The sequence below is a fragment of the Sarcophilus harrisii genome, chromosome 4, assembly GCF_902635505.1.
Source record: "Sarcophilus harrisii chromosome 4, mSarHar1.11, whole genome shotgun sequence".
In the NCBI taxonomy this organism is placed as follows: domain Eukaryota; kingdom Metazoa; phylum Chordata; class Mammalia; order Dasyuromorphia; family Dasyuridae; genus Sarcophilus; species Sarcophilus harrisii.
In genome coordinates this window covers 49,033,208-49,045,351 of record NC_045429.1, presented here as the reverse complement: position 1 = coordinate 49,045,351, position 12,144 = coordinate 49,033,208, and the positions used below count along the sequence as shown (strand labels likewise).

The 12,144-nt window shown below is 40.5% G+C and overlaps 1 protein-coding gene across 1 annotated transcript; it reads right to left on the bottom strand.

Moving 5' to 3' along the window:
• Positions 1–724: 724 nt before the first annotated feature.
• FCRLA (Fc receptor like A) lies at positions 725–11,329 on the bottom strand. Its single transcript, XM_012547609.3, has 6 exons — positions 11,181–11,329; positions 9,035–9,055; positions 8,588–8,791; positions 7,464–7,727; positions 5,300–5,584; positions 725–3,511 (listed from the first exon to the last, which is right to left on the bottom strand). Exons 1-6 carry the CDS (start codon positions 11,254–11,256, stop codon positions 3,135–3,137), a joined length of 1,227 nt encoding a protein of 408 aa, XP_012403063.2. The 5' UTR covers positions 11,257–11,329; the 3' UTR covers positions 725–3,134.
• Between the last annotated feature and the right edge of the window lie 815 nt (positions 11,330–12,144).

Sequence of the window (12,144 nt, the reverse complement as noted above, 5' to 3'; positions counted from 1 at the left end):
ATATTGAGCTGATTTTGAATATCTTGACAAGTTCTTCTTGGAATTTCTTTTCTTCATCCTCTGTAACAGATGTTGACACATAATTTGGAATTATCTTCAAGGTAGTCTTTTTTTTTTTTTTTTTTTTTTTTTTTTTTACTGTCATGATGATCACTCTTATTGCTTTGGGGTAATAAGATGAGCAATCCTACCAACTCTTTTATTTGCCTCTGAAAAAAACTTGGGAGCCATCCTTCCATTAGCTACAATTATTTTGTCTTCTGATTTGTTTTTTTTTTCCCCAAGAATATCACTGATGAGATATAGCTACAATTATTTTATGTCTTCTTCTTTTTTTTTTTTTTGGTGGTTTTTTTGTTTTTTGTTTTTTTTGCAAGAATGTCATTGAAGAGATCCATTTCTCTGGGACCATATAGGTTTAGGGCAGAAATCTCACATTTTAAGCAATGACAGTAAAATTAATGTTTTTACATGGAGGATGACTATAATAAAATGGCATAGTCATGTAAAAATAATGTCAGAAATACTAAGCTCATAATAAACTGGAGCTGACAAAGAAAATGAAAGAAAATTTTCTAAATAGGTATTCTTTTTAGCTATAATGGAAGAAAAAATGAACAAAGAAAAGATAAGACCTTGCTTTAGTATAGGTGAGATAGAGATCATTGACAAGAAAAAGAAACTAGAACTATTCAATTTTAATTTTATTTCTATTTTTCCTACCAATGAGGATGGCTTTTGTACTGGTAATGACAGAAGAAAAATGATGTACCAAAATGTCAGTGGATATCCAGTTTGGCAAGGAGAGAATCAGAGGGCAACTAGTTACCTTTGATCAATTTAAATTCCCTGCCCCAGATGAACTACATCATCATGCAGGCAAAGAACCTGCAGATGTGTCAAAAGTCATTGGAGAAAGAATTGAAAACAAGTTAACAATTAGCTTTTGCAAAAGACTATTTATTTATAAGATATAGCAAGAACAAAAGTGCAAACGTTACCTCACAATACTTCAATGGTACATTTTATTTAATATCACTTTTGTCTTTTAGGAAGAGTGAACCCAAGCTTAGTATAGTTTTTTTTCAAGTTTATTAAATACAATAGATTCAACACAATCTAGACCCACCTCAATATCTCTGCACAAATATTTGCTTATGCTACCATTCTACTGGAAGAAAAGAGTCCTGCTAGATGATTTTGGCATTTCCAAAAGTGATATTGTACAATCTTCCTCTTCAAACATTTTGTTCTAGGAATAAGTTTGTATAATGAATCTTCTTCCTCTGATAATGTCATATGCCTTCTCCTTCAAGGTGCAGGGCCATATCTGCCTGAGCATCCAGCTGGTAGAAATTCTGGCATTCAGTACAGCATGAAGATAGAAGGGTTTCATTGCTAAGGCAAGACAAACAAATAGTATGTCCACATCCAGGGGTGATTAGTTGAGTGTCTTCACCCAAGCAAATAACGCAGAGATGAGCCTCTGACTCTTCAAATATGCCAGCCATGACCCTTCCATTTTTCTTCTGGGGTCTTTCCTTCAGCCTCATTATTCTACTTTCAGCATACAGAAATTTGGAGATTTCCTTTTCCAGGCCTTTTATATATCCCTAAAAAGGACACTGAAACCCCTCCTTCAAGGTGTGAATTCTCCTAGCCTTCCTTTGACCCTGAGGCTTGTTCACACTTAGGCCTATTTTTAGATGGAAGACTCAAAAACAATATGGACATAAAAGCAAATACATACTTATTTATTACCAGTACCTTCTAAGGTGGTAGGGATTTATCTTCACCTTAGGTCCCTATGTCTCTACATCTTCCCTTCTCTACATATCTTTCTTCTAACCTTTAAGACTAATGATGATATTTTTAAGAATCCTTGAGCTATGGAGTCTAAATGCTGTCTAGAAATTTAACTCAAATTTCATCTTCTCCAGGCTTCCACTGGCTGAGTTAATAATATGCATCCTTAAGTCCTTATGTATTATGTATTTTAAATCATGCTTTTGAAGATGTTATTTTGAGGCATCTGTTTATATGAATCTCATCTGCCCCATCTGTGATACAGCTCCCTGAGAGGAGAGAGTTGGTGTCTTCCCAATGTCCAAGAGAGAGCTCTGAACTCAGTAGATCCCTGGTTAAGGATGCTATGCCTGACTACCTGAACCTACTGAGAATTATTGTACAGTTAAATTAAGGAAGTTGGTTCAGACATTGGGTCTAAGCAATTCATCAGCCTTTCTCTGTAGCACATGGAAAAGAACATTGATCTTGGAATGTGAAGACATAGAACTGAATCCTGCCTCTTCCACTTACTAGGTGTGCAGCCTTAAGAAAGTTATTTAACTTTTCTATTGCTTCATGTTCCCTCCCATCCTGAAACCTATAATCCTCTTCTAAATTGCCTGTGAGGAGCTGATAAAAGACAACAGAAATTTCTGGGTTAATGTTTGTTAGACTGATCCAGTCTACTACTGTTACAAAGCTGTTTTGAAGGGAAAGATTATTAATGACTCAAATGCAACTGTTTTGTGATAGAATCAGATGGCCTGAGGAAGTCTAATATTTCTGGATGGCTTTCTCAGGGCATCTTGAGTGTGTGACATTAGAGAAGTCTTGAATGATGAATGGGCTGTGCTGTTAGCTACCTGAGGTCTTCAGTATAGAGAATATTGAAAGTTTGATGCTGATTAATGAATCACATTTTTGTCAATGTTATCTGGGTAACTTAACAATACTTTCTGAGCTATCTTCTCTGTGGATATACCTGTATCAGACACAAGTTATAGCATCTTAGCAGTGAGAGGTCTGACAGCATTATCTCAAACTCTTCCATTCAAACTATAGTGATTGACATAAGAGCCAATACGTCCAGAAAAGTCTGGTTATCTTCATAGTCATCTGGTGGCCTTTGTGTCTCATGTGGGGATGGAGGGAGGTGCTCAGTAAGAGTCTTCCCCAGAACTCTCTTGCCATAGGATCCCAGAATTAAAAGAATGCATTTCATGATACTTAAGCACACACAAAAAATTGACCAAATGTTCCCCACTTAGAATTGTGGAAAAGCATGAATAGGAACAAAGCTCAATAAAACCCAGATCTTATTATAAGAATGAGAGTCAGCCTCGAGCTTATTCCCTCTGTGGACCCTTAGAAGTTCCTGGAGCCCCATGGGCTTTGGGACCTTTGCCTTCAGCTGTTCCTGAAGCCCTGGATTTAAGATGGTCAAAGAACTCTCTGAGTTCTATTACCAAATGACCCAGCAGTGTTCTCACATTTTGCATGTCACTGATCAGGATTTGCATCTGGTAGTTCAGGTGAGGATCTTGCATCTTTAGGGAAGGGTTGGAGCATGAACCATCGGAAGACTGGCTCCCTGAAGAAGGGGGACTGTGTGGAGGAGGGCTTCTAGGATCTGGAGGAGCTGGTTTGGGAGCTGCTGACTTTTCAGGACGTGGATCTGAAGTAAATGGAGCTGTTGTTCTGGCAGGTTTTCTTGAAGTAGAATCTGTTAGAAAATACAATGTAGAACTCAAGTCATAGTGTTGCAGACTAACAGAAAGTTGGTGCAATGTATCTCTGGATCAGAAAGATGATGATTGTTCTTAATCACCCTGATGAGCACATTATCCTCTATCATTAGGGAGGTTACCTATTGCCAACCATAGAAACAGAGCTAGCTCAGGCTTCTGGACCATGCTGGTCCTCATACTGCAGAGCTGATGTCTGTCAGAAGGGAAAGAAAAGGGGCTCCTTGGGAATCTCTGCCTAGAAGAGATGTCCTTAAGGGTTTTTATTCTTCACAGTTATGTCTATCTCTGAGAGTGTCCTGCAATTGACTCTATTGAAAGATGCTAAAAGTCTTTAAACAGAAGTTGGGTAGGGTTAATACTCTGTTGCAAGGTCAGTGACAACTTTATTTTTGAGGATAGGGAAACCTCTATTCTCTCAGGTTAGTGTGTGCTAGATATTATGGGACCCTGACTTATGGCAGAAAAATGATCCAGGGGAACTGCCATTCCAGATTTACTGAGCTCTATCCCTCCTATATATTTTATTCCTCCCCTGATGCAGATACACACACACACACACACACACACACACACACACTTTCATGCACACATACACAGAGAGTATCATAATTATGAGGGATAAGGAAAGGCTAGGGCAATCTAGGACATAACTGAGCATATTGATGAAATGGAAGCAATAGTTGAAGACAATTCTTCTAATTCTATTTTCCTCCAAGCTGCTGTGCACTTTGGAAACTACCATAAAAATCAAGGACAGGAAGAATTTTTTATTACCCCTTGAAGCTGAAGGGAACTGGCTAGCAGGAGGAATTTGAGGTAAGGAAGGGGATAGATATTTTCTTTTTCTTTGGATCAACAATGACTATACCCCTCTGATCATAATTTATATTGGGGGAAGAGATAGAAGTTGGAAAAGTCTACAACCTTATTGCATTGTTGTTCAGTAATGTGCAACACTTCGTGTACCCATTTAGGATTTTCTTGACAAATACTGGAATGGTTTGCCATTTCCTTCTCCAGCTTATTTTATAAAGAAATTGAGGCAAACAGAATTAAGTGACTTGCCCGTGGTTATACAGCTAGTAAATGTCTAAGGCCAGATCTGAACTCAGGAAGATGAGTCTTTTTGATTGTAGGCTTGGTGCTCTATCTGCTTCACCACCTTCACCCCATTAATTACATAGGTTGTATGAATCATTTCTCAGTATTATCAAAGAATAGAAAACTGAAGACCCCATTATACCCTAATTGTCTCAGAAATTTAGTCTTTCTGGATTTAAACTACATCAATAAAACAGCCTTTGTCTTTGTTTTTTGTCTTGTTTTGTTTTGTTTTATTAAGGAGATGTTCATCTGGACCAGCCTTTTTGAGTCCCTAGATTTGCCAGAGGTTGGACTCCTTGGATGAGCAGAGTACCACATGCTGATCCTTGCCTTTGTGGTCTCTGCACATATGGCCATAATCATAGCCTTAGCCATTGCAGAAGTCCTCAAGCAAGATGGCTTTCAGTCTTCTTTACTCATTATCTACAAGTTGTTTCTTGAACCATGAGACTGGAGTGGGGAAGACTAAGGAAGATAGAGAGTTTTCTTTGACTTTCTCCCCATCACAGGATCCTGAATCTGGATAAATGAAGTTCTCCTGAGCTTTCTATCTTCCCCTTTTACTTCTCTTGTATAGCCAGTTTCTCAGGGGAGTGTGTGTGTACCTTGGGAATCAACCCTATTCCCTCCCTTCCACTCCTGGTCCCCCACATACTCACTCTGCACCTGAATCTCAAGCTTGAGACTCTGTTTCCGAATGTGGCCATTCTCTGTGGCTGCCTCACACCAGTATGACCCGGAGTCTCCCAGCTGCACTCCTGGGATCTTGTATTTTGAAGACCTGTCTTTGGCCCGAACCATCTTGCCATCCTTGTAGAAAGAGAAGTGAAGCACAGAGACTGATCTCTGGGGGCTCAGCTTGGTCTCACAGCTCAAGGTCATCTGGCTCCCCTCCTGGGGCTGTGTGGAGGTCGTTGCTGTCATTGTTGGAGGTGGAAATAGCTCTGGGGAGAAGGCAGGTGGTACAGGAGGAAGTGAGAAAGGAGAGCTCTGAAGATAAGGGGTTGTGATGGTAAACACCACCCATCCCCTGATCACAGAGGGCAAGCAGAATTCCCACCACACCCCTTCTCCACTTCTGAGATTTCTTCCCATCCTCTGCCCTCTCTTCTCCTTTTCCCTCTTCCAGAAAGACCAAGATATCTCTCTTCAGCTGTGAATTACTTGAAAGGATCACTATTCTTTGAAGATTGTGGTCTATCTGAATGCTAAGGTTCATGTCTTCAAGTAGATATGGGTCATCAGAGAGAGAAAGACAGATCCTTAAATAAGTATATATAGATAGATGAATATTGATCTCTCCTGTCTATCTACCAATAGATAGATATGTATATATAAATATAGATAGATAAATTTAATATCTATATGTATGTATGTATGTATATATATATGTATATGTATATATCTGTCTATCAAGCAATCTACCTAGTTTTATTTATCTAGCTGGATTTAACAGATATACTGGAAGCCAGTAGAATGGGCCTCCTAAAAGCCAATTGCTAAATTTTCAGTGTGCATTGGAAATAAGCAGATTTACAAATCAGAACTTGACTTATTGTTTTGTTGATTGTCTAAACTTAATAAAGTAATGGAGAAAATGTTATTAATGCAAACTAAACTTAAAAGTATATTATGTATACAATTTTCCCTTAGGAAAATTGATTGTTAAACATTTTACTAGTATAAGGTACTCATACTAAAATGAGGAGTTGGAAAATTTCTCAGAATATTACCACTCTCTCCTCCTGCCTGAAAGTACCTTAAATATACTTTATTTGCTTACTTATATTCTTGTTATATTTCCCCAATAGAATATAAATTCCATATGGACAAAGATTGCTTCTCTTTTGTCTTTGTAATCCTGGCATAATACTTGATAAGGACTCAATTTGTGACTTCACTGATATGGACTGAGAAAATCCTCTATATACCCATATAGATTGATACCTTCTCTGAAACTGGTACTTAGAGAATTGCCTGGAGATCATTGGTCCAGATTAAAATGTCATTGGGAAATGTTTAACAAAATAAATGATAATACAATGCAACATAGGTAATGTTCTTTTGGAACTTTTTAAGTCAATATGTTACTGGAAGGGATCCATCTGTGTTAGTTTGACACTATAAACCTAGAACACTGACAGTTCAAGTGTCTTGTCTTATAATCAACATATATGAGGCTAGACTTGAATCCAAAGCTTCCTATTTCTGAGGGCAGCTGTCTAGCCACTACTTTTTGCTTCTTGGAACATAGTAGGCACTTTTACTAAGTATTTTTTGGAGCGAATTGAATTGAATTCTGGCAAAGTATGGAAAATAGAATAATGGGATTAAAAAAATCTTAAAGGGGAGATAGAGAGGTTGTTCTTTCATGCTTTAGCAAAAGTCTTCTGAAAGTTAATTGTTTAGGAGTTCAGCCACTCCTGAGCCTGGCCATAGATCCTATCCAACATTCCATGTGAATTGGAAGAGACTGGGTGGGTGGATGGATGGGTAGTGAGTGATGCTGCAAATTTGCACATTTATATGGGGATTGAAATACAGAGAAGATAATTCAATAGAAATGTGCATGAAACTCCTTAGTTAATCTCAAACTGTTCTACAAATGTTAATTCTTGTTTAAATGACCTTCTCAGTTTCAGCCCATGGACAGCAAGTCTCAGGTGCTAGAGAGCACATTTTATCCAACTTTACTCTGGTGGCTCATCTGTGGACACTGAAGTAGCTTCCATTTACCTCTCCATCCCCCAGCTCCAGGTTGGGTCACTGGTTCCCTAACATTCACAGTACCAGAACATCCCTGATCCCCACCTCGGCTCATACCTTGTACTCTAAGGAATACAGGAACTGCCTTCTTGGCTCCAGGGCCAGGTCTCTTGAAGATTCCACTGCAGTGATAGTGGCCACTGTCCACCGCATGAACCATATCAATAGAGAGCACTGGGTCAGGTCCAGAGGGGGCCAAGGCTGAGCTATCTCGGTAGAAGGTGACCTGGGACAGAGGCCATTCCCCCCATGCCAGGCAGTGAAGGATCAGAGGGTCTCCCTCAAACACCGGCTGGACTGGAATTTGTAATATCAGCCAATCTGCAGTCCAAGATAGGGAGAGTCACCTCATTGCTTCAGGATTATGCCCCTCCTCTCTATCTATCTCTGTCTCTCTCTATTCCCTCCTCTATCTATCTCTATGACTTTCCCAGCCTTGGATCCCCTAACTTTCTCTCTGAGGTTTCCAGCTCCTCAGGCCCCTTGGCAGGTGGGGGATGGGCTGCCCCCCTGCAGTGCTAGATCCTTCCTGAGTTGTGGAGGAAGTTGGAGAAGGGGGAGATGAGAGGCTATTGTGTTGCTAGGGACAGTTTCCTGAGGACATTAGTCTAAATGTCTGTGGCAACAGAAGTAATGGAACTAACAGGAATAAGCAGCACAGAGAGCTCTCCTACCCACTAACTGGCATCCAGCAGGGTATGGTCCCCATATTTCCCCTCATATACTACATCTCTCCCCTTTCTTCCACCAGCCCATCTCCACGGCCATTCCCTCAGCACCATCTGGCTGCCATGGCCCAAACTCCATTGGCAGGAGATGTCCAACTTCTTACCTTAATGGTCAATTTTCCCCCCTTCCACTGAATCTTGTAAAATATTTTCAGAGCCAGAGCCTCCACTTAGTGTTAGGTAAAACCTGGCCAGGACAGTAGACCCTAGCACTCTGAGGGATAGAGAGAAGGCTAATCTGGTGACTTTTGAAGTGGGACACAGGAAAGGCAGGAGAAGAAATAACTGGGCTAGTGGATCCCAAGGTTGAGCTGGAACAAGTTTGGGATGGGAGGTGAGGTCTGAGGTTTGTACTGGGGTTGGGAGAGGGCTTTGACTGAAGCTAGGAAGGATCCTAAGCATGGTGACAGGTAGAGAGATGGAACTCTCAACTAGATTAGGAACTTCACTTACCATATGATACAATCAAGTGTAAGGGATTACTGAAAGCAAAGCCCTTGGATCTTTCATAGGAGTATCCTTCTGATTTTGGCCCAGAGGTCTGGCTGACATGAGAGCTGAAGCTTGATGTCCTGAAGTCCTCCTTGTCATGGTTGCTGACACTCTCAGGAGGTGATCCCTCCTCATAATGCAGGGTCATTGGTTCTCTCTGAAACACTGAGGCACAACGTGACCCAAGAGGACAGTTTGCACTTTGGGACAGTAGAATGTATCCCTAGAGAAATGTAACCCTTCCCACCCTCATCTGTATCTCCACCCCCCCCCCCTCAGAAAATGACCACTTTCAAGGAAAAGCTTCCTTCAATAAATTCTTCACTCATTTGAGTTACTGACTCTGCTTTTCTAAGACACTGAAGAATGGAGAAGGATGAGGGGCACAGAGGGCAATAGTGAACTCACCAACTCGACTACCAGCTGTTCCTGTAAAAAATCAGAGATTGGTGATCAAGCACTGGAATGGTGGGATGAGAAAACTGAAATCTAGAGAAGCTATGATATGTCTAAAGTCACCAAGATTCTAACGCAGGTCCTCTCAGTCCAAACCCAACCTTCTTCACTACACCAAAGGGAATTAAGATTAGTCTAGATTAAACTCTGGGATTTTGATTCTATGAGGGAACAAGATGAGGTTTCCTCTATTCTGTTGCTGGTTTTGCTTCTTTCTCTTTGCTTCCCAGGAAGATTTTACCTTCCCCTACAGTCTTGAATTCCTTTCCTCACAGAAGGCTACCACCACATGACTCTGACCTCCACCTCCCATTGTCTTCTCTCCAGTCCAGTATCTATCAAGCATCTCTTTCTAGGTGACCCCTAGAATTTCTAAGGGGATGCTACCTCAGAATTTCTAAGGTAATGTAAATATTTGTCTTCAGTCTATCCTTCTGCCTCCCATCCTTACTGGTCATTGCAAAAGCCACTTTCCACCCTTATCTCAAAATTCAGGACTACTGTCCCACATTTACTCTGCTTTTTAGTCCATAAAGGTTCTCTTGTTCTCTCTCTCTGTCTCTCCCTGTCTCTTTGTGTGTGTGTGTCTCTCTCTCTCTCTGTCTCTCTCTCTCTGTCTCTCTGTCTCTCTCTCTCTCTCTCTCTCTCTCTCTCTTTCTCTCTCTCTCTTTCTCATCTCTTTCCCTCTACCATCTCTATCTCTCTCAGACACCCTCCTACTATAGCCAGTGGTCTCTTCCCCTTCTTTCCAATACACACACAACCCATTCACAAGCCCATACCTTGGTCCCATCTTCTCCAGCTCAATTTCCATCTATCCCAAATCCTCCATATTTGATTGTATCCTACAATTAAATACCGATCTAGTGACTCTCCTATTACTTCTACGATCAAATATAGTCACTCCAATTTGTCATTTAAATTTCTCAACAACTTGATCTCAACTTAACCTTCCATTCATTAGAGTTCTTCACACACACTGCAGTCTAGTCGAACTGTTACTTCATCTTCCACCTCTGTGCCTTTGCCCTTTCTGTCCTCCATGCCTGGAATGCACTTGCTCCTCCTCTCTTCTTAGTATCCTAGGATTCCTCTAAGACTCAGCTGAAGCTTCACCTTGAAGAATCACGTTGGTTACCTTCTTCTAAGTCCTAGTAACCTCCTTATTCAAATCATAGTGAACTTATTGTTGTTATATTCAGTGTACACTTACTTAGATATAGTTGCCTCTTTCCTTTCTGTATTTGTATATCCATCACCAGCATTATGCCTGATCCATTGTAAATGCTTAATAAATGCTTGTTAATTGGTTGGTTACTTGAGTCTCTAATCAGATTTCTTTTCTGTCTTCTTTAGCTCTTCTCATACAACCAAAGACTAATCTTCACCATTAAAGCCCTTATTCTGATCACTTCCCTCAGCAACATCTGTAATTTCAACTTATTCCAGGTCTTTTATACCCAGGCCCTGTGCCTGTATTCCTCATAAGACATCCTGGATAACTTTCCACACTTTTTTCCATTAAATTTCCTGACAAGCTATTCAAATCTCTCCTGAATACTCACTTATTTCAGAAATCAATTCTGACCATTAGTTTAACAGTATTAAAATGGTAAAGTCAATATAAACCCCCTTTTAATCCTCCCTCCCTCTCTTCCTTCCTTCCTCTCTTCCTTCCTTCCTTCCTTCCTTCCTTCCTTCCTTCCTTCCTTCTTGCCTTCCTTCTTGCCTTCCTTCCTTCCTTCCTTCCTTCTTGCCTTCCTTCCTTCCTTCCTTCCTTCTTGCCTTCCTTCCTTCCTTCCTTCTTTCCTTCCTTCCTTCCTTCCTTCCTCCCTTTCTCCCTTCCTCCCTTCCTCCCTTTCTCCCTTCTTTCCTTCCTCCCTTCCTTCCTTCCTCCCTTTCTCCCTTTCTTCCTCCTTCCTTCTTTTCCTATTCTTTTAAGATTGTGGTCAATCTGAATAGCACAGATTATAGGGGTACATTAATTTGTGCCTCCTTTTTTCCCCCATAGACAGATGTACATTTAAAAATTCAAAAGCAGCCCATAACCAGGCACCAAGACAGTAAGCACACACAAATGCTCAAACACACTTCTTACCCAGGAGCAGCAGAGCTGCCCACAGTCTCGTAGGAGAGAGGATAGGAGCCCAGGGAGCAAAGTCCCATAACAGCATCCTGGTGAGTGTCTGGATCTCTTGATACTTTAAACTTACTGATAGAATTCAACGTGAAACCTTCGAAATTAGAAAAGAGGAACTCAACATAACTGCCTCTCTACTTTATCTCAAGGTTATTTCCAACTCGTTTGCATGTTTGCATTCAGCCTACATCCCCTATATCATCTCCAGACTTGATTGTTAAAGGTAATTCGGGATCTCAGGAGCATTTCCCCCACCTGCCTCATTTGTTAAGAGCCTATTCACAGCTATGATTATCTATTAAACAATTGATAACCCTAGCTCTGGGAGAAAGAGTAATGCAAGAATTGTCCCATTTTACAGATGGAGAAACTCCAAGAGAAGAAAAATGATTTATACTGGAGCACACACAGGATACTGCTGTCAGAGCCAGATCCAAAAACCCAGGTGTTCTAATCCCAGCCTCATTTGTTATCCAGCAGTAACAAAATCCCCAAGCAATGCGGAAAAGTGAAGAAACAAATTCCAGGTTTGTCCTAATCAGCCCCACTGATCTGAAAGAGTGTCCCAGTTGTATTTGTGCCACGAGATTTGTCATTTATGAAAAAATTTGAATTCTTCTCTGATAGAAGCACTGAAATAATTTGTGTCCGGAGACATAGGAACAGGGATCCTGCCAGAAACATCCATGAATCCTACAGAAACTGGTGATAGGAGAGATCAGATGGTTTGAGAAACCCAAGAAGAAGAATCTAGGACAAAGGAAATAGAACAGTAATGGCATCTCTTTTCACCTCTATGTAGTCTATTTTTCTCTCCTTATACTCTAGCCTATGTTCCCAAGAAGTTTACACTTAGCATTCTTTTTTAAAAGTCTACAAATTCAAAATTAGTTTTTATTTCTAATGTGGTAAATATCTATGA